Source organism: Entelurus aequoreus, linkage group LG18, assembly GCF_033978785.1.
Source record: "Entelurus aequoreus isolate RoL-2023_Sb linkage group LG18, RoL_Eaeq_v1.1, whole genome shotgun sequence".
NCBI classification, from domain to species: domain Eukaryota; kingdom Metazoa; phylum Chordata; class Actinopteri; order Syngnathiformes; family Syngnathidae; genus Entelurus; species Entelurus aequoreus.
In genome coordinates, this window is record NC_084748.1 from 4,364,011 (window position 1) to 4,391,510 (window position 27,500).

Sequence of the window (27,500 nt, forward strand, 5' to 3'; positions counted from 1 at the left end):
ATATATATATATATATATATATATATATATATATATATATATATATATATATATATATATATACACATGTATATATATATATATATATATATATATATATATATATATATATATATATATATATATATATATATATATATATATATATATATATATATATATATATATATATATATATATATATATATGTACCCCGCCTTCCGCCCGATTGTAGCTGAGATAGGCTCCAGTGCCCCCCGCGACCCCGAAGGGAATAAGCGGTAGGAAATGGATGGATGGATATATATATATATATATATATATATATATATATATATATATATATATATATATATATATATATATATATATATATATATATATATATATATATATATATATATATATATATATGTATATCTGTATATGTATATATATACATATACATATGTATGTATATATGTATATTTATTTATGTATATACTGTATATATATGCATGCATATATGTATATTTATTTATGTATGTACTGTTTATATTTATATGTGTGTGTATGTATATATATATATATATAAATATATACACATACATATATATCTATATGTATATATGTATGTTTATATATACATACATATATACATATAGATGTATGTGTATATATAATCGAGGTGAATCACGATTTGGATGTGAATACATTTTTTTGTGCACCCCTAATAAATATACATACAATAATAACAATAATGTCCTATTAATCTGACTTAAATTCATCCCACTTAATATAATAAATCAGAAAATGACATGTCATCACTTACTCTCGTTTGGAGATATAATCAATATAAATTATTATTAAAAAAAACAATACATGAAGTCTCTGTTGCCATAAGAAGACAAAACACATTTAGAATTAAAAAAACTAAAACGACAGCGCCATCTGCTGGAAAAAAGCGTCTCTTTCCCAGCACAAAAAGGAAGAAAAAAAGGAAAAGGTTCATGACTTTACCTTTGAAAAATATTTATTTGAATGAAAAACATGAATTTCACAGTAGCACTCTTCACTTTCATTTACAGTTATAAAGGATTTTGGTCTTTTTTTTTCCCACCATAAAGTGTGATGTGCTGGGACTGTTCTCTTTCATAACCCAAACTACCATAACTATACCCAAACTACCATAACTATACCCAAACAATCATAACTATACCCATACAACCATAACCATGTGTTGCCTGCATGTCTCATCGGATTAATACAAAAGGTCAAAACTGAGCATAAAGGCATTTTTTTTTAATAATTACTGCCAAAAACTCCAAAAACACACCAAAATGTTTTTTTGAATCACGGCCAGTGATAAACTATTTTTTTTCAAGTTGAAACTTTTGATAACTTGGGCGATCCACACACCCGTAATTCCCACTCTACAGCAACAGGTGGTGCTGCTGAGTCAATTTAAAGCCTCGTCTGTCTTCTCAGCTGAATACAACAAAATAACAACAAAACAGCAGGCATTAATAACTAACATTGCATGATTTACGAAGGGGTAATAAAATACATGTGTCAACTTACAGGTTGAGCTTGTTTCCCTGTCTTCTGTCCGCCGTTTTACTGCCCACCCTGCTTCTTGTTCTTTGTTCTTTTTGGCGGACGGCACCATACGCAAATAACAGTAGCTCTAACGGCCTTAACTTGACTCAGCAGCACCACCTGTCGTTGTAGAATACGAATTACGGGTGTGTATCGCGCAGGGTGGAATATTATCGCTCAAAGATTTAACTAGAAATGTGTTTTTATACTTCCGAATAGTTTTTTTTGTACTTGAATTAAATTGTTTTAAGACTTTCGACTCGTTTTTTTTTCAGTGCACAAAATAGTTTTTATAATTGGAAATATTTCTTTTTTTTGATTGCAGAAAATTTTGTTTTTATTTGCCAATTAATTTTCTAATTGCAAAACATTGTTTTAAAAGTGCAAATCGCTTTTTAACTTGCATAAATTTGCTTTTTTTAATTGAATAATTTTTTTTATATACTTTAAAATCGTTCTTTTCATTGCAAAAAAATGTTTTATACTCTGAATTTTTTTTTTTAATTGCAGATTTTGTATTTATTTTTTAACTTTTGAATCTTTTCTTAATTGCATAACATTGTTTATATGCTTGTTTTTTAATTAAAGAGAGTTGTTTTAATATTTGCTAATTGATTTTTTACTTGCAGAAAATAGTTTGTTTTACTTCTGAATCTTTTTTTTAACTTTAGAAAATTGTTTTTTTATACTTGCGAATCTTTAATTGAGAAAATAGTTTTATATTTAAGAATAATTTTTAAGTGCACAACATTATCTTTATACTAGGACATCATTTTTTAATTTTTTTTTTGCAGAAAATTGTGTTTTTACTTGCAAATCTTTTTTTAATAGCGTAACATTGTGTATATACTTGTGAAAAATGTTTTTAATGAAAGAAAGTTGTTTTCATACTTGCCATTTGCTTTTTTTAATTGCAGAAAATAGTTTGTTTTACTTGTGAATGTTTTTTTAACTAAAGAAAAACAATGTTTTGATATGAATTGATTTGTTTTTTTTAACGTTTAAATCGTTTTTTAATTGCCCAACATTTTTTAACACTTGTAAACCTTTTTTTTTTTACCTGGAAAAAAAGTTGTTATACTTGGGAATGGCTTTTTTACTTGCAGAAAATATATTTTTACTTGCTTATCGTTTTTTTAGTTGCACAATGTTTGTAAATATTTTTTTCAAAACTTTTTTACTATTTCTCTTTTTTAATAACTGAAGAAAATTGTTTTGTTTATACGTGTGAGTCTTTTTTTAATTGAAACATATGTTTTTATACTTTAAAATTTTTTCTTTTTACTTGCACATAATTGTTTTTATACTTGCGAATTGTTATTTTATTAAAAGAATAAAAAAAGTGTACATTCAAATCCTTTTTTCCTTTACTTGTTTCTATATTTGTAATTCATTTTTTTACTTGCAGAAAATTGTTTTCATGCCTTAGAAACTGAAAAAAAAAATTTTGTACTCAGAAGTATTTTTTGAGTTGCAGAAAATTGTGTTTTCACTTGCAAATCTTTTTTTATTTTTTCAGAAAATTTTGTTTTTATATGCAAATCGTTTTTTAATTGAAGGAAATTGTTTTCATACTTGCAAATTATTTTTTTATCTGCAGAAAAGTGTTTTTGTTTTTTACTGGTGACTTGTTTTTTTTATAACAGAAAATTGTTTTCATACTTGCAAATCTTTTTTTAATTGAAGAAAGTTGTTTTCATACTTGCAAATTGATTTTTTAATTGCAGAAAATTAGTTTTACTTGTGAATCGTTTTTCTAACTGAAGAAAATGTTTTTTTTTTTATACTATAGGAAATCGTTTTTGGATTTTTTTTTTTTAACTTTCAAATCGTTTTTGAATTGTTTAACACTTGTAAAACTTGTAAACCTTTTATTTAACCGTTAAAACCGTTTAAAAGTTTGTATACTTGGGAATGGCTTTCTTATTTGCAGAAAATATAGTTTTTTTTACTTGCAAATAGTTTTTAGTTGCAGAATGTTTGTTACTTGCACATAATTATTTTCATACTTGCGAATTGTTATTTATTTTATTTTTTTAAGTGTTTATACTTGCAAATAGTTTTTTTTTTTTTTTTACTTGTTTCTACATTTGTAATTCATTTTTTTTTTGCAGAAAATTATTTTCCTACTTGGGAATTGTTTTTTTAACTGAAGAAATTTGTTTTTTTTACTTGTGAATTGTCGGGCGTGAGTAAAAACAAAAAAATGTGTTAGTGTTTTTGGCAGTAATTTGACTCCATAATCATTTTCTTTACATTTCATATCACACTGTGCAAGCGGCTTCACTGATGAAGCCTCTTTGTGTACTTTGTGTAGGGAATGATGTTGCTCAACATGGTAAAAATTCCATCTAATATACCCAAAATGTGGTATGATTACAAAAAATAAATTAAATAAAAAAATAAAAATAAAAAAAGGGAATGATGTTGCTCGACATGGTAAAAATTCCATCTAATATACCCAAAATATGGTATGATTACAAAAAATAAATTAAATATAAAAATAAAAATAAAAAAAGGGAATGATGTTGCTCAACATGGTAAAAATTCCATCTAATATGCCGAAAATATGGTCTGATTACAAAAAAATTAAAATTAAAAAAAATAATAAAATAAAAAAGGGAATGATGTTGCTAAAAATGGTAAAATTCCATCTAATATACTGAAAATATGCTCTGATTGTAAAAAAAAACTTGAAAAAATAAATAAAAATGGAATGATGTTGCTAAAGATGGTAAAAAATTTCATCTAATATACCCAAAATATGGTCTGATTACAAGACAATTCAAAAAATAAATGAAATAAAAATAAAAATAATAATAATAATAAAAAAAGGAAATGATGTTGCTGAAAATGGTAAAAATTCCATCTAATATACCGAAAATATGGTCTGATTCACATAAAATTAAAAAATTAAAAATAAAAATGATAATAATAAAAAAGAAGGTAACGATTTTGCTCAAAATGGTAAAAATTCCATCTAATATACCGAAAATAGGGTCTGATTACAAGACAAGTAAAAAAATAAGAATACATTAAAATAATAATAATAATTTAAAAAAAGGGAATGATGTTGCTCAAAATGGGAAACATTCCATCTAATATACCGAAAATATGCTCTGATTGTAAAAAAAAAACTTGAAAAAAAAATAAAAATGGAATGATGTTGCTAAAGATGGTAAAAAATTCCATCTAATATACCCAAAATATGGTCTGATTACAAGACAATTAAAAAAATAAATAAAATAAAAATAATAATAATAATAATAATAATAAAAAGGGAATGATGTTGCTGAAAATGGTAAAAATTCCATCTAATATACCGAAAATATGGTCTGATTACAAGACAATTAAAAAAATAAATAAAATAAAAATAATAATAATAATAATAATAATAAAAAGGGAATGATGTTGCTGAAAATGGTAAAAATTCCATCTAATATACCGAAAATATGGTCTGATTACAAGAAAATTTAAAAAAATAAAATAAAAATTATAATAACAAAAAAAAGTAACGATTCTGCTCAAAATGGTAAAAATTCCATCTAATATACCGAAAATAGGGTCTGATTACAAGACAAGTAAAAAAATAAAAATAAATAGAAATAATAATAATAATTTAAAAAAGGGAATGATGTTGCTCAAAATGGGAAACATTCCATCTAATATACTGAAAATATGCTCTGATTACAAAAAAAAAGGGAATGATGTTGCTCAAAATGGTAAAATCCCATCTAATATACCGAAAATATGCTCTGATTGTAAAAAAAACTTGAAAAAAAAATAAAAATGGAATGATGTTGCTAAAGATGGTAAAAAAAATCCATCTAATATACCCAAAATATGGTCTGATTACAAGACAATTAAAAAAAATTATAAAATAAAAATAAAAATAATAATAATAATTAAAAAAAGGGAACGATGTTGCTGAAAATGGTAAAAATTCCATCTAATATACCGAAAATATGGTCTGATTACAAAAAATGTGAAAAAAAATAAAAGAAAAAGGGAATGATGTTGCTCAAAATGCTAAAAATTCCATCTAATATACCGAAAATATGGTCTGATTACAAAAAATAAAAATAAAATAAAAAATGGAATGATGTTGCTCAATATGGTAACAATTCCATCTAATATACCAAAAATATGGTCTGATTACAAGAAAATTTAAAAAAATAAAATAAAAATTATAATAACAAAAAAAAAGCAACGATTCTGCTCAAAATGGTAAAAATTCCATCTAATATACCGAAAATAGGGTCTGATTACAAGACAAGTAAAAAAAATAAAAATAAATTAAAATAATAATAATAATAATTTTAAAAAAAGGGAATGATGTTGCTCAAAATGGTAAAAATTCCATCTAATATACCGAAAATATGCTCTGATTGTAAAAAAAACTTGAAAAAAAAAAAAAATGGAATGATGTTGCTAAAGATGGTAAAAAATTCCATCTAATATACCCAAAATATGGTCTGATTACAACACAATTAAAAAAATAAATAAAATAAAAAATAATTATAATAATAATAAAAAGGGAATGATGTTGCTGAAAATGGTAAAAAATCCATCTAATATACCGAAAATATGGTCTGATTACAAGAAAATTTAAAAAAATAAAATAAAAATTATAATAACAAAAACAAGTAACGATTCTGCTCAAAATGGTAAAAATTCCATCTAATATACCGAAAATAGGGTCTGATTACAAGACAAGTAAAAAAATAAAAATAAATAAAAATAATAATAATAATTTAAAAAAAGGGAATGATGTTGCTCAAAATGGGAAACATTCCATCTAATATACTGAAAATATGCTCTGATTACAAAAAAAAAGGGAATGATGTTGCTCAAAATGGTAAAATTCCATCTAATATACCAAAAATATGGTCTGATTACAAGAAAATTTAAAAAAATTAAATAAAAGTTATAATAACAAAAAAAAGCAACGATTCTGCTCAAAATGGTAAATTTTCCATCTAATATACCAAAAATAGGGTCTGATTACAAGACAAGTAAAAAAACAAAAATAAATTAAAATAATAATAATAATTTTTAAAAAAAATGTGAAAAAAAGAAAAGAAAAAGGGAATGATGTTGCTCAAAATGCTAAAAATTCCATCTAATATACCGAAAATATGGTCTGATTACAAAAAATTAAAAAAAAATTAAAAAATGGAATGATGTTGCTCAATATGGTAACAATTCCATCTAATATACCCAAAATATGGTCTGATTACAAGAAAATTTAAAAAAATAAAATAAAAATTATAATAACAAAAAAAAGCAACGATTCTGCTCAAAATGGTAAAAATTCAATCTAATATACCGAAAATGGGGTCTGATTACAAGACAAGTAAAAAAATAAAAAAAAATAAAAAATAATAATAATCATTTAAAAAAAGGGAATGATGTTGCTCAAAAAGGTAAAAATTCCATCTAATATACCGAAAATAGGGTCTGATTACATGACAAGTAAAAAAATAAAAATAAATAAAAATAATAATAATAATTTAAAAAAAGGGAATGATGTTGCTCAAAATGGGAAAAATTCCATCTAATATACCGAAAATATGGTCTGATTACAAAAAATGTGAAAATAAAGAAAAGAAAAAGGGAATGATGTTGCTCAAAATGCTAAAAATTCCATCTAATATACCGAAAATATGCTCTGATTACAAAAAATAAAAATAAAATAAAAAAATGGAATGATGTTGCTCAATATGGTAACAATTCCATCTAATATACCCAAAATATGGTCTATTACAAGACAATTTGAAAAAATAAAAATAAAAACTATGATAATTAAAAATAAAATGGAATGATGTTGCTCAAGATGGTAAACATTCCATCTAATATACCCAAAATCTGGTCTGATTACAAAAGAATTTGAGGGGAAAAAAAAGGAATGATGTTGGTCCAAAAAGACAATAAATAAAGTGTCCTCCTGCGGCACATTAGATGTCAGTCTCCTTCAGGCCGTAACAGTCGTAGATGTGATAGCTGCTCTGCTCGCACACGTTGTAAATCCCCACGTCCACCACAGCAGGTGCGCCTCCTCCTTTCATTCTATTGGACAGATTGTTCACCGTCTCTTTCAGCTGAACGGAGGATTTCTGCAAGGGCGGAAACAAGCTCCATCTCTTCAAACTGCCCCCCCGCCCGCTCAGCAAGGAGCTGCCGCAGGACTCGTGCGCCACGTAGGAGGCCTCGTCTTGTCCTCTCCGTTCCCTCACCCTGACGGCCGAGCGCCATTTCTGGTCGTAGAAGCGACGCAGGGTGCGCCGCCTGCGGCGACAGCGGCACCTGAGGAGGCGGGCGAACGCTCGCTGGAACTCCTTGCTGGAGCAAGGGTAGATGATGGGGTTGATGCAGCTGTTGAAGTAGCCCAGCCAGAAGACCACCTTGAAGACCGTCTCGGATGGCTTCAACGCCGGGAAGAAGGAGCCTGCAAGGAAGGATGCAGGTGTCAACAAATATGCCTGAACGTTCCACAAAAACGTCGACGGAACATTGAGAGGGTCCTCGCACCACCGTGCAACTCGGGGTGGAGTCCTCTCCAATGCCAAGACCCACCACCAAAAATTCCAAGAAGATTGGAGCATGTGGAAGGAAGTTACTGTTGTTATCATTTTCCACCACAAGGGGGCAATACGGGTGTCGATACTTTTTAGAGGTGGTATAATACCGAATATGATTAATTAGTATCGCGCTACTATACTAGAACCGGAATACCTTACAACTAGGGATGTCCGATAATATCGGACTGCCGATATTATCAGCCGATAAATGCTTTAAAATGTGATATCGAAAATTATCGGTATCGGTTTCAAAAAGTAAAATGTATGACTTTTTAAAAGGCGGCTGTGTACAGAGCGCCGATAAACCTTAAAGGCACTGCCTTTGTGTGCCGGCCCAGTCACATAATATCTACGGCTTTTCACACACACAAGTGAATGCAACGCATACTTGGTCAACAGCCATACAGGTCACACTGAGGGTGGGCGTATAAACAACTTTAACACTGTTACAAATATGCGCCACACTGTGAACCCACACCAAACAAGAATGACAAACACATTTCTGGAGAACATCCGCACCGTAACACTACATAAACACAACAGAACAAATACCCAGAACCCCTTGCAGCACTAACTCTTCCGGGGACCCTACAATATACACCCCCCGGATATCGATAAAACAATATCAATGTATGTCATTACGGACACATAGACATTAAAAAAATGGGGGAAAAAATGGAAAAAGGCCGATAAGGCTGGGCGATAAAACGATATCAATATATATCATTACAGACACAGATATAAAAAAAATTGAAAAAAGAAATGGAAAAAGGCCGATAAGGCTGGGCGATAAAACAATATCAATACATATCATTATAGACACAGATATAAAAAAATGGAAAAAGGCCGATAAGGCTGGGCGATAAAACAATATCAATATATATCATTACAGACACATAGAAAAAATTTGAAAAAAAAAATGGAAAAAGGCCCATAAGGCTGGGCGATAAAACGATATCAATATATATCATTACAGACACATAGATATAAAAAAATGGGGAAAAAACTGGAAAAAGGCCAATAAGGCTGGGCGATAAAACGATATCAATATATATCATTACAGACACAGATATAAAAAAAATGGAAAAAGGCCGATAAGGCTGGGCGATAAAGCGATATCAATATATATCATTACAGACACAGATATAAAAAAAAATGGAAAAAGGCCGATAAGGCTGGGCGATAAAACGATATCAATATGTATCATTACAGACACAGATATTAAAAAAAAGGGAAAAAAAGGGAAAAAGGCCGATAAGGCTGGGCGATTAAACGATATCAATATATATCATTACAGACACAGATATAAAAAAAATGGAAAAAGGCCGATAAGGCTGGGCGATAAAACGATATCAATATATATCATTACAGACAGATATTTTAAAAAAAAGGGGAAAAAAAGGAAAAAGGCCGATAAGGCTGGGCGATATAACGATATCAATATATATCATTACAGACAGATATTTAAAAAAAAAGGGGAAAAAAAGGAAAAAGGCCGATAAGGCTGGGCGATATAACGATATCAATATATATCATTACAGACACAGATATAAAAAAAAATGGGGAAAAAAATGGAAAAAGGCCGATAAGGCTGGGCGATAAAACGATATCAATATATATCATTACAGACACAGATATAAAAAAAATGGAAAAAAGAAATGGAAAAAGGCCGATAAGGCTGGGCGATAAAACAATATCAATACATATCATTATAGACACAGATATAAAAAAATGGAAAAAGGCCGATAAGGCTGGGCGATAAAACAATATCAATATATATCATTACAGACACATAGAAAAAATTTGAAAAAAAAAATGGAAAAAGGCCCATAAGGCTGGGCGATAAAACGATATCAATATATATCATTACAGACACATAGATATAAAAAAATGGGGAAAAAACTGGAAAAAGGCCAATAAGGCTGGGCGATAAAACGATATCAATATATATCATTACAGACACAGATATAAAAAAAATGGAAAAAGGCCGATAAGGCTGGGAGATAAAACGATATCAATATATATCATTACAGACACAGATATAAAAAAAAATGGGAAAAAAATGGAAAAAGGCCAATAAGGCTGGGCGGTAAAACGATATCAATATGTATCATTACAGACACAGATATTTAAAAAAAAGGGAAAAAAAAGGGAAAAAGGCCGATAAGGCTGGGCGATTAAACGATATCAATATATATCATTACAGACACAGTTATAAAAAAAATGGAATAAGACCGATAAGGCTGGGCGATAAAACGATATCAATATATATCATTACAGACAGATATTTAAAAAAAAAGGGGAAAAAAAGGAAAAAGGCCGATAAGGCTGGGCGATATAACGATATCAATATATATCATTACAGACACAGATATTTAAAAAAATGGGAAAAAAATGGAAAAAGGCCAATAAGGCTGGGCGGTAAAACGATATCAATATATATCATTACAGACACAGATATAAAAAAAAATGGGAAAAAAAAATGGAAAAGGCCGATAAGGCTGGGCGATAAAACGATATCAATATATATCATTACAGACACATAGATATAAAAAAAATGGAAAAAAAATGGAAGAAGGCCGATAAGGCTAGGCGATAAAACGATATCAATATATATCATTACAGACACATATATATTAAAAAAATGGGAATAAAAAAATGGAAAAATGTCGATAAGGCTGGGCAATAAAACGATATCAATATATATCATTACAGACACATAGATAAAAAAAAAAAAGGGAAAAAAAATGGAAAAAGGCCGATAAGGCTGGGCGATAAAACGATATCATATATATCATTACAGACACAGATATAAAAAAAAAATGGAAAAAAAAATGGAAAAAGGCCAATAAGGCTGGGCGATAAAACGATATCAATATATATCATTACAGACACAGATATAAAAAAAATGGGGAAAAAATGGAAAAAGGCCGATAAGGCTGGGCGATAAAACGATATCAATATATATCATTACAGACACAGATATTAAAAAAAAGGAAAAAAAAAAAGAAAAAGGCCGGTAAGGCTGGCCGATAAAACGATATCAATATATATCATTACAGACACAAAGATATAAAAAAATGGGAAAAAAAATGGAAAAAGGTCGATAAGGCTAGGCGATAAAACGATATCAATATATATCATTAGAGACACATAGATATTAAAAAAATGGGAATAAAAAAATGGAAAAATGCCGATTATACTGGGCAATAAAACGATATCAATATATATCATGACAGACACATAGATAAAAAAAAATGGGAAAAAAAATGGAAAAAGGCCGATAAGGCTGGGCGATAAAACGATATCAATATATATCATTACAGACACATAGATATTAAAAAATGGGGAAAAAAATGGAAAAAGGCCGATAAGGCTGGGCGATAAAACGATATCAATATATATCATTACAGACACAGATATTTAAAAAAAGGGAAAAAAAAAGGAAAATGGCCGATAAGGCTTGGCGATAAAACGATATCAATATATATCATTACAGACACATAGATATAAGAAAATGGGGATAAAAATGGAAAAAGGCCGATAAGGCTGGGCGATAAAACGATATCAATATACTGTATATCATTATAGACACAGATATAAAAAAAATTGAAAAAAACTGGAAAAAGGCTGATAAGGCTAGGCGATAAAACGATATCAATATATATCATTACAGACACATAGATATAAAAAAATGGGGAAAAAAATGGAAAAAGGCCAATAAGGCTGGGCGATAAAACGATATCAATATATATCATTACAGACACAGATATAAAAAAATGGAAAAAGGCCGATAAGGCTGGGCGATAAAACGATATCAATATATATCATTACAGACACAGATATTAAAAAAAATGGAAAAAGGCCGATAAGGCTGGGCGATAAAACGATATCAATATACTGTATATCATTACAGACACAGATATAAAAAAAATTGAAAAAACCTGGAAAAAGGCCGATAAGGCTAGGCGATAAAACGATATCAATATATATCATTACAGACAAATAGAAAAAAAAAATGGTAAAAAGGCCGATAAGGCTGGGCGATAAAACAATTGCTATACATATCATTACAGACACACAGATATACAAACATTTTTTTTTTTAATGCAAAAAGGCCGATAAGGCTGGGCGATAAAACAATTGTAATATATATTGCAAAAGACATAAAATCGATATCAATAAAAAAAATTAAAAAAACATTCTGAAAAAATCCCGGAGGGCTGGACAATAAAATGTAATCAATATATATCGCAAAATAAATAAAATCAAAATCAGTTCAAAAAATTTTTAATATTCTGAAAAAAATCCCCATAGGGCTGGGCCATAAAACAAAAATATATATCATGATAGACACATAATTGATAACAAATAAATTGAAAGAAAATATATATATTTTTAAATGGCCGATAGGGCTGGGTGATAAAACGATATCAATATATACTGCAAAAGACATCAAATCGAAGTCAATTGGATGGAAATCCTGCCCTCATTTTAATTGAGTTCATCCAATGAGTCATTTTTTTGGCCTTGCGATGAGGTGGCGACTTGTCCAGGGTGTACCCGGCCTTCCGCCCGATTGTAGCTGAGATAGGCTCCAGCACTCCCCGCGATCCCGAAAGGGACAAGCGGTAGAAAATGGATGAATGGATGGATATCGGCAAAAAAGCCATTATCGGACATCTCTACTTACAACCCTACTCCCCACCCTGCTTCTTGTTCTTGTTATTTTTGGCGGACGGCACCATACGCAAATAACAGTAACTCCGACGGCCTTGAATTGACTCAGCAGCACCACCTGTTGTTGTCAAGTACGAATTACGGGTGCTCTGAGCGCAAGTGTGTGGATCACGCAGGGCGGAATATTACTGCCAAAAGATTTAACTAGGAAATTCTTATTATACTTGCGAATTGTTTTTTTGTACTTTTTTATACTTTCGTCTCGTTATTTCAGTGCACAAAATAGTTTTTAGAATTGGAAATACTTTTTTTTTTTAATTGCAGAAAATTGTGTTTTTATTTGCGAATGAATTTTCTAATTGCAAGACATTAATAACTTGCAGAAAATATATTTTTTTTAACTCAAGAAAATAGTTTTTTTAAACATTGGAATCGTTTTTTTCATTGCACAAAATTGTTTTTGTACTCGGAAATAATTTTTTTAAATGCAGAAAATTGTTTTGTTTTTTTTAATTGTGATTTTTTTTTTAAATGATCAATGTCTAATCATGACCAGAGCCCAACCTAAAAGCTTCACATCAGTTTGGAGGAAAATCCGATCATCTAAATTGAAGTAATAACAGTTTGATGGTTGATAGCAAGGAGCAGTATTCGCCAAGAGGCTCCGCCCCCCACGAAGGCGTACGAATACATACTGACCCATATGTCACTTCACCGTGTCATTATCATCATTTCTACCAATTTTCAATGAAGATCGGAATTTCTGGAGCCGAGTTATAAATGCTGAAAGTTTTGTAGCGAATCATTCGATCGAAGTTTGGCGCCATGCCCCGCCCACATGTCACGGCGTGGGCAAAGTTCCTTCGCAATTTACAAAACCAAAAAGCACTGAACTATCTATTAAACAGAACAAGAAGCAAGGAATCAGGCAGAGATCAATTTTGCTCATGAGGAGAACGCATGGAGCTGCACACTCAGTTACAGTCTCCCCCCTCACCCCCCATTTTATTCAAGAGTTCCCTAGTTACATCGCTGAGGCTGCTTCTAAAGGGAGGGGGTCACATATCATGCAAGCGGCTCAGTAGACACAATACATGTGTCAGGTTCAAACACTGATGACATCTATTAAACAGACAAGAAGCAAGGAATTAAACAGAGACAGCATTCAATTTAGCTCATTGAGGAGAAACGTCTGGGCTGTACTCTTTGCGCAGTCTTCCACCACGCTCCGACGAAAGATTGTACACCTCCTCTTTTATTTGGACTTTCCCTGATTACATGGCAACAGCTGTTTCTAAAGGAAGGGGGGTCGTAAACAGCCGCTGCCTTTGGTTACAAAACAGTTCAAAGAAAAGGTGCCTGGAGGGGGGTCAGGTCCTGCTTCCTCTCCGCTTTGTGGATCTCGGGTCAAGACAAAATCTTCCTAAGGATTACAACACATCAAAGAAACCGACACCTTCACGTCACTTCCCATCCTACACAGGGGAGTTTGACAAGCCTTTTTGATTGGTAAGATCAAAGACATCTTTTTGTCTGCTCGCCGGGAACTCATTGAAACACAAAGTTTTGTGATAACTTAGATACAATTATTCTGACACGTGATTATTCAGAATAGAAATGTGCTGAGCCTGGGGATTTTGCCCTGTCTCTGCTTTATCTCTGTTGAGGTACTTGAGGTCCGTCCTTGGCTGGTTAGCAGGCTGAAAGACAGAAACAGCTGCGGACAGGAAACTCCTAACTTGCATTTGAAGATAACAAGTTATGGGCCTTTGCACGAAAATAGTTGTGTGATAACTATTATGCTAGATCCACTATGGACTGGATTCTCACGATTATGTTAGATCCACTATGGACTGGACTCTCACTATTATGTTAGATCCACTATAGACTGGACTCTCACACTATTATGTTATATCCACTATGGACTGGACTCTCACAATATTATGTTAGATCCACTATGGACTGGACTCTCACACTATTATGTTGGACTGGACTCTCACACTATTTTGTTAGATCCACTATGGACTGGACTCTCACTATTATGTTAGATCCACTATGGACTGGACTCTCACACTATTTTGTTAGATCCCCTATGGACTGGACTCTCACACTATTATGTTAGGTCCACTATGGATTGGACTCTCACTATTATGTTGGATCCACTATGGACTGGACTCTCACACTATTATGTTAGGTCCACTATGGATTGGACTCACACTATTATGTTAGATCCACTATGGACTGGACTCTCACAATATTATGTTAGATCCACTATGGACTGGACTCTCACACTATTATGTTAGATCCACTATGGACTGGACTCTCACACTATTATGTTGGACTGGACTCACACTATTTTGTTAGATCCACTATGGACTGGACTCTCACAATATTATGTTAGATCCACTATGGACTGGACTCTCACACTATTATGTTGGACTGGACTCTCACACTATTTTGTTAGATCCACTATGGACTGGACTCTCACTATTATGTTAGATCCACTATGGACTGGACTCTCACACTATTATGTTAGATCCACTATGGACTGGACTCTCACTCTTATGCTGGATCCACTATGGACTGGACTCTCACTATTATGTTAGTTCCACTATGGACTGGACTCTCACTATTATGTTAGATCCACTATGGACTGGATTCTCACACTATTATGTTAGATCCACTATGGACTGGACTCTCACAATATTATGTTAGATCCACTATGGACTGGACTCTCACACTATTATGTTAGATCCACTATGGACTGGACTCTCACACTATTATGTTAGATCCACTATGGACTGGACTCTCACACTATTATGTTGGACTGGACTCTCACACTATTTTGTTAGATCCACTATGGACTGGACTCTCACTATTATGTTAGATCCACTATGGACTGGACTCTCACACTATTATGTTAGATCCCCTATGGACTGGACTCTCACACTATTATGTTAGATCCCCTATGGACTGGACTCTCACTATTATGCTAGATCCACTATGGACTGGACTCTCACTATTATGTTAGTTCCACTATGGACTGGACTCTCACTATTATGTTAGATCCACTATGGACTGGATTCTCACACTATTATGTTAGATCCACTATGGACTGGACTCTCACAATATTATGTTAGATCCACTATGGACTGGACTCTCACACTATTATGTTAGATCCACTATGGACTGGACTCTCACACTATTATGTTGGACTGGACCCTCACACTATTTTGTTAGATCCACTATGGACTGGACTCTCACTATTATGTTAGATCCACTATGGACTGGACTCTCACACTATTATGTTAGATCCCCTATGGACTGGACTCTCACTCTATTGTGTTAGATCCCCTATGGACTGGACTCTCACACTATTATGTTAGATCCACTATGGACTGTACTCTCACTATTATGTTAGACCCACCATGGACTGGACTCTCACACTATTATGTTAGATCCACTATGGACTGGACTCTCACACTATTATGTTAGATCCACTATGGACTGGACTCTCACTATTATGTTAGATCCACTATGGACTGGACTCTCACTATTATGTTAGATCCACTATGGACTGGACTCTCACACTATTATGTTAGATCCACTATGGACTGGACTCTCACACTATTATGTTAGATCCACTATGGACTGTACTCTCACAATATTATGTTAGATCCACTATGGACTGGACTCTCACTATTATGTTAGATCCACTATGGACTATACTCTCACACTATTATGTTAGATCCACTATGGACTGGACTCTCACTATTATGTTAGATCCACTATGGACTGGACTCTCACTATTATGTTAGATCCACTATGGACTATACTCTCACACTATTATGTTAGATCCACTATGGACTGGACTCTCACTATTATGTTAGATCCACTATGGACTGGACTCTCACTATTATGTTAGATCCACTATGGACTGGACTCTCACACTATTATGTTAGATCCACTATGGACTGGACTCTCACACTATTATGCTAGATCCACTATGGACTGTACTCTCACACTATTATGTTAGATCCACTATGGACTGGACTCTCACTATTATATTAGATCCACTATGGACTGGACTCTCACACTATTATGTTAGATTCACTATGGACTGGACTCTCACACTATTATGTTAGATCCACTATGGACTGGACTCTCACTATTATATTAGATCCACTATGGACTGGACTCTCACACTATTATGTTAGATTCACTATGGACTGGACTCTCACACTATTATGTTAGATCCACTATGGACTGGACTCTCACTATTATGTTAGATCCACTATGGACTGGACTCTCACACTATTATGTTAAATCCCCTATGGACTGGACTCTCACTCTATTATGTTAGATCCCCTATGGACTGGACTCTCACACTATTATGTTAGATCCACTATGGACTGTACTCTCACTATTATGTTAGACCCACCATGGACTGGACTCTCACACTATTATGTTAGATCCACTATGGACTGGACTCTCACACTATTATGTTAGATCCACTATGGACTGGACTCTCACACTATTATGTTAGATCCACTATGGACTGGACTCTCACTATTATGTTAGATCCACTATGGACTGGACTCTCACTATTATGTTAGATCCACTATGGACTGGACTCTCACACTATTATGTTAGATCCACTATAGACTGGACTCTCACTATTATGTTAGACCCACCATGGACTGGGCTCTCACACTATTATGTTAGATCCACTATGGACTGGACTCTCACACTATTATGTTAGATCCACTATGGACTGTACTCTCACAATATTATGTTAGATCCACTATGGACTGGACTCTCACTATTATGTTAGATCCACTATGGACTATATTCTCACACTATTATGTTAGATCCACTATGGACTGGACTCTCACTATTATGTTAGATCCACTATGGACTGGACTCTCACTATTATGTTAGATCCACTATGGACTGGACTCTCACACTATTATGTTAGATCCACTATGGACTGGACTCTCACACTATTATGCTAGATCCACTATGGACTGTACTCTCACACTATTATGTTAGATCCACTATGGACTGGACTCTCACTATTATATTAGATCCACTATGGACTGGACTCTCACACTATTATGTTAGATTCACTATGGACTGGACTCTCACACTATTATGTTAGATCCACTATGGACTGGACTCTCACTATTATATTAGATCCACTATGGACTGGACTCTCACACTATTATGTTAGATTCACTATGGACTGGACTCTCACACTATTATGTTAGATCCACTATGGACTGGACTCTCACTATTATATTAGATCCACTATGGACTGGACTCTCACACTATTATGTTAGATCCACTATGGACTGGACTCTCACACTATTATGCTAGATCCACTATGGACTGTACTCTCACACTATTATGTTAGATCCACTATGGACTGGACTCTCACTATTATATTAGATCCACTATGGACTGTACTCTCACACTATTATGTTAGATCCACTATGGACTGGACTCTCACTATTATATTAGATCCACTATGGACTGTACTCTCTCACTATTATGTTAGATCCACTATGGACTGGACTCTCACACTATTATGTTAGATCCCCTATGGACTGGACTCTCACTCTATTATGTTAGATCCCCTATGGACTGGACTCTCACACTATTATGTTAGATCCACTATGGACTGTACTCTCACTATTATGTTAGACCCACCATGGACTGGACTCTCACACTATTATGTTAGATCCCCTATGGACTGGACTCTCACACTATTATGTTAGATCCACTATGGACTGGACTCTCACACTATTATGTTAGATCCCCTATGGACTGGACTCTCACTATTATGTTAGATCCACTATGGACTGGACTCTCACAATATTATGTTAGATCCACTATGGACTGGACTCTCACACTATTATGTTAGATCCACTATGGACTGGACTCTCACACTATTATGTTGGACTGGACTCTCACACTATTTTGTTAGATCCACTATGGACTGGACTCTCACTATTATGTTAGATTCACTATGGACTGGACTCTCACACTATTATGTTAGATCCCCTATGGACTGGACTCTCACACTATTATGTTAGATCCCCTATGGACTGGACTCTCACACTATTATGTTAGATCCACTATGGACTGGACTCTCACACTATTATGTTAGATCCACTATGGACTGGAGTCTCACACTATTATGTTAGATCCACTATGGACTGGACTCTCACACTATTATGTTAGATCCACTATGGACTGGACTCTCACTATTATGTTAGATCCACTATGGACTGCACTCTCACTATTATGTTAGTTCCACTATGGACTGGACTCTCACACTATTATGTTGGATCCACTATGGACTGGACTCTCACTATTATGTTAGATCCACTATGGACTGGACTCTCACACTATTATGTTAAATCCCCTATGGACTGGACTCTCACTCTATTATGTTAGATCCCCTATGGACTGGACTCTCACACTATTATGTTAGATCCACTATGGACTGTACTCTCACTATTATGTTAGACCCACCATGGACTGGACTCTCACACTATTATGTTAGATCCACTATGGACTGGACTCTCACACTATTATGTTAGATCCACTATGGACTGGACTCTCACACTATTATGTTAGATCCACTATGGACTGGACTCTCACTATTATGTTAGATCCACTATGGACTGGACTCTCACTATTATGTTAGATCCACTATGGACTGGACTCTCACACTATTATGTTAGATCCACTATAGACTGGACTCTCACTATTATGTTAGACCCACCATGGACTGGGCTCTCACACTATTATGTTAGATCCACTATAGACTGGACTCTCACACTATTATGTTAGATCCACTATGGACTGTACTCTCACAATATTATGTTAGATCCACTATGGACTGGACTCTCACTATTATGTTAGATCCACTATGGACTATATTCTCACACTATTATGTTAGATCCACTATGGACTGGACTCTCACTATTATGTTAGATCCACTATGGACTGGACTCTCACTATTATGTTAGATCCACTATGGACTGGACTCTCACACTATTATGTTAGATCCACTATGGACTGGACTCTCACACTATTATGCTAGATCCACTATGGACTGTACTCTCACACTATTATGTTAGATCCACTATGGACTGGACTCTCACTATTATATTAGATCCACTATGGACTGGACTCTCACACTATTATGTTAGATTCACTATGGACTGGACTCTCACACTATTATGTTAGATCCACTATGGACTGGACTCTCACACTATTATGCTAGATCCACTATGGACTGTACTCTCACACTATTATGTTAGATCCACTATGGACTGGACTCTCACTATTATATTAGATCCACTATGGACTGGACTCTCACACTATTATGTTAGATTCACTATGGACTGGACTCTCACACTATTATGTTAGATCCACTATGGACTGGACTCTCACTATTATATTAGATCCACTATGGACTGGACTCTCACACTATTATGTTAGATTCACTATGGACTGGACTCTCACACTATTATGTTAGATCCACTATGGACTGGACTCTCACTATTATATTAGATCCACTATGGACTGGACTCTCACACTATTATGTTAGATCCACTATGGACTGGACTCTCACACTATTATGCTAGATCCACTATGGACTGTACTCTCACACTATTATGTTAGATCCACTATGGACTGGACTCTCACTATTATATTAGATCCACTATGGACTGTACTCTCACACTATTATGTTAGATCCACTATGGACTGGACTCTCACTATTATATTAGATCCACTATGGACTGTACTCTCTCACTATTATGTTAGATCCACTATGGACTGGACTCTCACACTATTATGTTAGATCCCCTATGGACTGGACTCTCACTCTATTATGTTAGATCCCCTATGGACTGGACTCTCACACTATTATGTTAGATCCACTATGGACTGTACTCTCACTATTATGTTAGACCCACCATGGACTGGACTCTCACACTATTATGTTAGATCCCCTATGGACTGGACTCTCACACTATTATGTTAGATCCACTATGGACTGGACTCTCACACTATTATGTTAGATCCACTATGGACTGGACTCTCACACTATTATGTTAGATCCCCTATGGACTGGACTCTCACTATTATGTTAGATCCACTATGGACTGGACTCTCACAATATTATGTTAGATCCACTATGGACTGGACTCTCACACTATTATGTTAGATCCACTATGGACTGGACTCTCACACTATTATGTTGGACTGGACTCTCACACTATTTTGTTAGATCCACTATGGACTGGACTCTCACTATTATGTTAGATTCACTATGGACTGGACTCTCACACTATTATGTTAGATCCCCTATGGACTGGACTCTCACACTATTATGTTAGATCCCCTATGGACTGGACTCTCACACTATTATGTTAGATCCACTATGGACTGGACTCTCACACTATTATGTTAGATCCACTATGGACTGGAGTCTCACACTATTATGTTAGATCCACTATGGACTGGACTCTCACACTATTATGTTAGATCCACTATGGACTGGACTCTCACTATTATGTTAGATCCACTATGGACTGCACTCTCACTATTATGTTAGTTCCACTATGGACTGGACTCTCACACTATTATGTTGGATCCACTATGGACTGGACTCTCACTATTATGTTAGATCCACTATGGACTGGACTCTCACACTATTATGTTAAATCCCCTATGGACTGGACTCTCACTCTATTATGTTAGATCCCCTATGGACTGGACTCTCACACTATTATGTTAGATCCACTATGGACTGTACTCTCACTATTATGTTAGACCCACCATGGACTGGACTCTCACACTATTATGTTAGATCCACTATGGACTGGACTCTCACACTATTATGTTAGATCCACTATGGACTGGACTCTCACACTATTATGTTAGATCCACTATGGACTGGACTCTCACTATTATGTTAGATCCACTATGGACTGGACTCTCACTATTATGTTAGATCCACTATGGACTGGACTCTCACACTATTATGTTAGATCCACTATAGACTGGACTCTCACTATTATGTTAGACCCACCATGGACTGGGCTCTCACACTATTATGTTAGATCCACTATGGACTGGACTCTCACACTATTATGTTAGATCCACTATGGACTGTACTCTCACAATATTATGTTAGATCCACTATGGACTGGACTCTCACTATTATGTTAGATCCACTATGGACTATATTCTCACACTATTATGTTAGATCCACTATGGACTGGACTCTCACTATTATGTTAGATCCACTATGGACTGGACTCTCACTATTATGTTAGATCCACTATGGACTGGACTCTCACACTATTATGTTAGATCCACTATGGACTGGACTCTCACACTATTATGCTAGATCCACTATGGACTGTACTCTCACACTATTATGTTAGATCCACTATGGACTGGACTCTCACTATTATATTAGATCCACTATGGACTGGACTCTCACACTATTATGTTAGATTCACTATGGACTGGACTCTCACACTATTATGTTAGATCCACTATGGACTGGACTCTCACTATTATATTAGATCCACTATGGACTGGACTCTCACACTATTATGTTAGATTCACTATGGACTGGACTCTCACACTATTATGTTAGATCCACTATGGACTGGACTCTCACTATTATATTAGATCCACTATGGACTGGACTCTCACACTATTATGTTAGATCCACTATGGACTGGACTCTCACACTATTATGCTAGATCCACTATGGACTGTACTCTCACACTATTATGTTAGATCCACTATGGACTGGACTCTCACTATTATATTAGATCCACTATGGACTGTACTCTCACACTATTATGTTAGATCCACTATGGACTGGACTCTCACTATTATATTAGATCCACTATGGACTGTACTCTCTCACTATTATGTTAGATCCACTATGGACTGGACTCTCACACTATTATGTTAGATCACCTATGGACTGGACTCTCACTCTATTATGTTAGATCCCCTATGGACTGGACTCTCACACTATTATGTTAGATCCACTATGGACTGTACTCTCACTATTATGTTAGACCCACCATGGACTGGACTCTCACACTATTATGTTAGATCCACTATGGACTGGACTCTCACACTATTATGTTAGATCCCCTATGGACTGGACTCTCACTCTATTATGTTAGATCCCCTATGGACTGGACTCTCACACTATTATGTTAGATCCACTATGGACTGTACTCTCACTATTATGTTAGACCCACCATGGACTGGACTCTCACACTATTATGTTAGATCCCCTATGGACTGGACTCTCACACTATTATGTTAGATCCACTATGGACTGGACTCTCACACTATTATGTTAGATCCCCTATGGACTGGACTCTCACTATTATGTTAGATCCACTATGGACTGGACTCTCACAATATTATGTTAGATCCACTATGGACTGGACTCTCACACTATTATGTTAGATCCACTATGGACTGGACTCTCACACTATTATGTTGGACTGGACTCTCACACTATTTTGTTAGATCCACTATGGACTGGACTCTCACTATTATGTTAGATTCACTATGGACTGGACTCTCACACTATTATGTTAGATCCCCTATGGACTGGACTCTCACACTATTATGTTAGATCCCCTATGGACTGGACTCTCACACTATTATGTTAGATCCACTATGGACTGGACTCTCACACTATTATGTTAGATCCACTATGGACTGGAGTCTCACACTATTATGTTAGATCCACTATGGACTGGACTCTCACACTATTATGTTAGATCCACTATGGACTGGACTCTCACTATTATGTTAGATCCACTATGGACTGCACTCTCACTATTATGTTAGTTCCACTATGGACTGGACTCTCACACTATTATGTTGGATCCACTATGGACTGGACTCTCACTATTATGTTAGATCCACTATGGACTGGACTCTCACACTATTATGTTAAATCCCCTATGGACTGGACTCTCACTCTATTATGTTAGATCCCCTATGGACTGGACTCTCACACTATTATGTTAGATCCACTATGGACTGTACTCTCACTATTATGTTAGACCCACCATGGACTGGACTCTCACACTATTATGTTAGATCCACTATGGACTGGACTCTCACACTATTATGTTAGATCCACTATGGACTGGACTCTCACACTATTATGTTAGATCCACTATGGACTGGACTCTCACTATTATGTTAGATCCACTATGGACTGGACTCTCACTATTATGTTAGATCCACTATGGACTGGACTCTCACACTATTATGTTAGATCCACTATAGACTGGACTCTCACTATTATGTTAGACCCACCATGGACTGGGCTCTCACACTATTATGTTAGATCCACTATGGACTGGACTCTCACACTATTATGTTAGATCCACTATGGACTGTACTCTCACAATATTATGTTAGATCCACTATGGACTGGACTCTCACTATTATGTTAGATCCACTATGGACTATATTCTCACACTATTATGTTAGATCCACTATGGACTGGACTCTCACTATTATGTTAGATCCACTATGGACTGGACTCTCACTATTATGTTAGATCCACTATGGACTGGACTCTCACACTATTATGTTAGATCCACTATGGACTGGACTCTCACACTATTATGCTAGATCCACTATGGACTGTACTCTCACACTATTATGTTAGATCCACTATGGACTGGACTCTCACTATTATATTAGATCCACTATGGACTGGACTCTCACACTATTATGTTAGATTCACTATGGACTGGACTCTCACACTATTATGTTAGATCCACTATGGACTGGACTCTCACTATTATATTAGATCCACTATGGACTGGACTCTCACACTATTATGTTAGATTCACTATGGACTGGACTCTCACACTATTATGTTAGATCCACTATGGACTGGACTCTCACTATTATATTAGATCCACTATGGACTGGACTCTCACACTATTATGTTAGATCCACTATGGACTGGACTCTCACACTATTATGCTAGATCCACTATGGACTGTACTCTCACACTATTATGTTAGATCCACTATGGACTGGACTCTCACTATTATATTAGATCCACTATGGACTGTACTCTCACACTATTATGTTAGATCCACTATGGACTGGACTCTCACTATTATATTAGATCCACTATGGACTGTACTCTCTCACTATTATGTTAGATCCACTATGGACTGGACTCTCACACTATTATGTTAGATCACCTATGGACTGGACTCTCACTCTATTATGTTAGATCCCCTATGGACTGGACTCTCACACTATTATGTTAGATCCACTATGGACTGTACTCTCACTATTATGTTAGACCCACCATGGACTGGACTCTCACACTATTATGTTAGATCCACTATGGACTGGACTCTCACACTATTATGTTAGATCCCCTATGGACTGGACTCTCACTCTATTATGTTAGATCCCCTATGGACTGGACTCTCACACTATTATGTTAGATCCACTATGGACTGTACTCTCACTATTATGTTAGACCCACCATGGACTGGACTCTCACACTATTATGTTAGATCCACTATGGACTGGACTCTCACACTATTATGCTAGATCCACTATGGACTGTACTCTCACACTATTATGTTAGATCCACTATGGACTGGACTCTCACACTATTATGTTAGATCCCCTATGGACTGGACTCTCACTATTATGTTAGATCCACTATGGACTGGACTCTCACAATATTATGTTAGATCCACTATGGACTGGACTCTCACACTATTATGTTAGATCCACTATGGACTGGACTCTCACACTATTATGTTGGACTGGACTCTCACACTATTTTGTTAGATCCACTATGGACTGGACTCTCACTATTATGTTAGATTCACTATGGACTGGACTCTCACACTATTATGTTAGATCCCCTATGGACTGGACTCTCACACTATTATGTTAGATCCCCTATGGACTGGACTCTCACACTATTATGTTAGATCCACTATGGACTGGACTCTCACACTATTATGTTAGATCCACTATGGACTGGAGTCTCACACTATTATGTTAGATCCACTATGGACTGGACTCTCACACTATTATGTTAGATCCACTATGGACTGGACTCTCACTATTATGTTAGATCCACTATGGACTGCACTCTCACTATTATGTTAGTTCCACTATGGACTGGACTCTCACACTATTATGTTGGATCCACTATGGACTGGACTCTCACTATTATGTTAGATCCACTATGGACTGGACTCTCACACTATTATGTTAAATCCCCTATGGACTGGACTCTCACTCTATTATGTTAGATCCCCTATGGACTGGACTCTCACACTATTATGTTAGATCCACTATGGACTGTACTCTCACTATTATGTTAGACCCACCATGGACTGGACTCTCACACTATTATGTTAGATCCACTATGGACTGGACTCTCACACTATTATGTTAGATCCACTATGGACTGGACTCTCACACTATTATGTTAGATCCACTATGGACTGGACTCTCACTATTATGTTAGATCCACTATGGACTGGACTCTCACTATTATGTTAGATCCACTATGGACTGGACTCTCACACTATTATGTTAGATCCACTATAGACTGGACTCTCACTATTATGTTAGACCCACCATGGACTGGGCTCTCACACTATTATGTTAGATCCACTATGGACTGGACTCTCACACTATTATGTTAGATCCACTATGGACTGTACTCTCACAATATTATGTTAGATCCACTATGGACTGGACTCTCACTATTATGTTAGATCCACTATGGACTATATTCTCACACTATTATGTTAGATCCACTATGGACTGGACTCTCACTATTATGTTAGATCCACTATGGACTGGACTCTCACTATTATGTTAGATCCACTATGGACTGGACTCTCACACTATTATGTTAGATCCACTATGGACTGGACTCTCACACTATTATGCTAGATCCACTATGGACTGTACTCTCACACTATTATGTTAGATCCACTATGGACTGGACTCTCACTATTATATTAGATCCACTATGGACTGGACTCTCACACTATTATGTTAGATTCACTATGGACTGGACTCTCACACTATTATGTTAGATCCACTATGGACTGGACTCTCACTATTATATTAGATCCACTATGGACTGGACTCTCACACTATTATGTTAGATTCACTATGGACTGGACTCTCACACTATTATGTTAGATCCACTATGGACTGGACTCTCACTATTATATTAGATCCACTATGGACTGGACTCTCACACTATTATGTTAGATCCACTATGGACTGGACTCTCACACTATTATGCTAGATCCACTATGGACTGTACTCTCACACTATTATGTTAGATCCACTATGGACTGGACTCTCACTATTATATTAGATCCACTATGGACTGTACTCTCACACTATTATGTTAGATCCACTATGGACTGGACTCTCACTATTATATTAGATCCACTATGGACTGTACTCTCTCACTATTATGTTAGATCCACTATGGACTGGACTCTCACACTATTATGTTAGATCACCTATGGACTGGACTCTCACTCTATTATGTTAGATCCCCTATGGACTGGACTCTCACACTAT

General features: G+C 35.0%; 1 protein-coding gene across 1 annotated transcript in view; it reads right to left on the reverse strand.

The window, feature by feature from the left end:
- Window positions 1-7,078: 7,078 nt before the first annotated feature.
- The window catches only part of adra1d (adrenoceptor alpha 1D), a 30,313-nt gene continuing 9,891 nt past the window's right edge, over window positions 7,079-27,500 (reverse strand). The window contains exon 2 of the mRNA XM_062025996.1: window positions 7,079-8,005. Coding sequence (XP_061881980.1) covers window positions 7,515-8,005 — 491 coding nt within the window. The 3' untranslated portion in view covers window positions 7,079-7,514. The remainder of the gene's footprint in view (window positions 8,006-27,500) is intronic.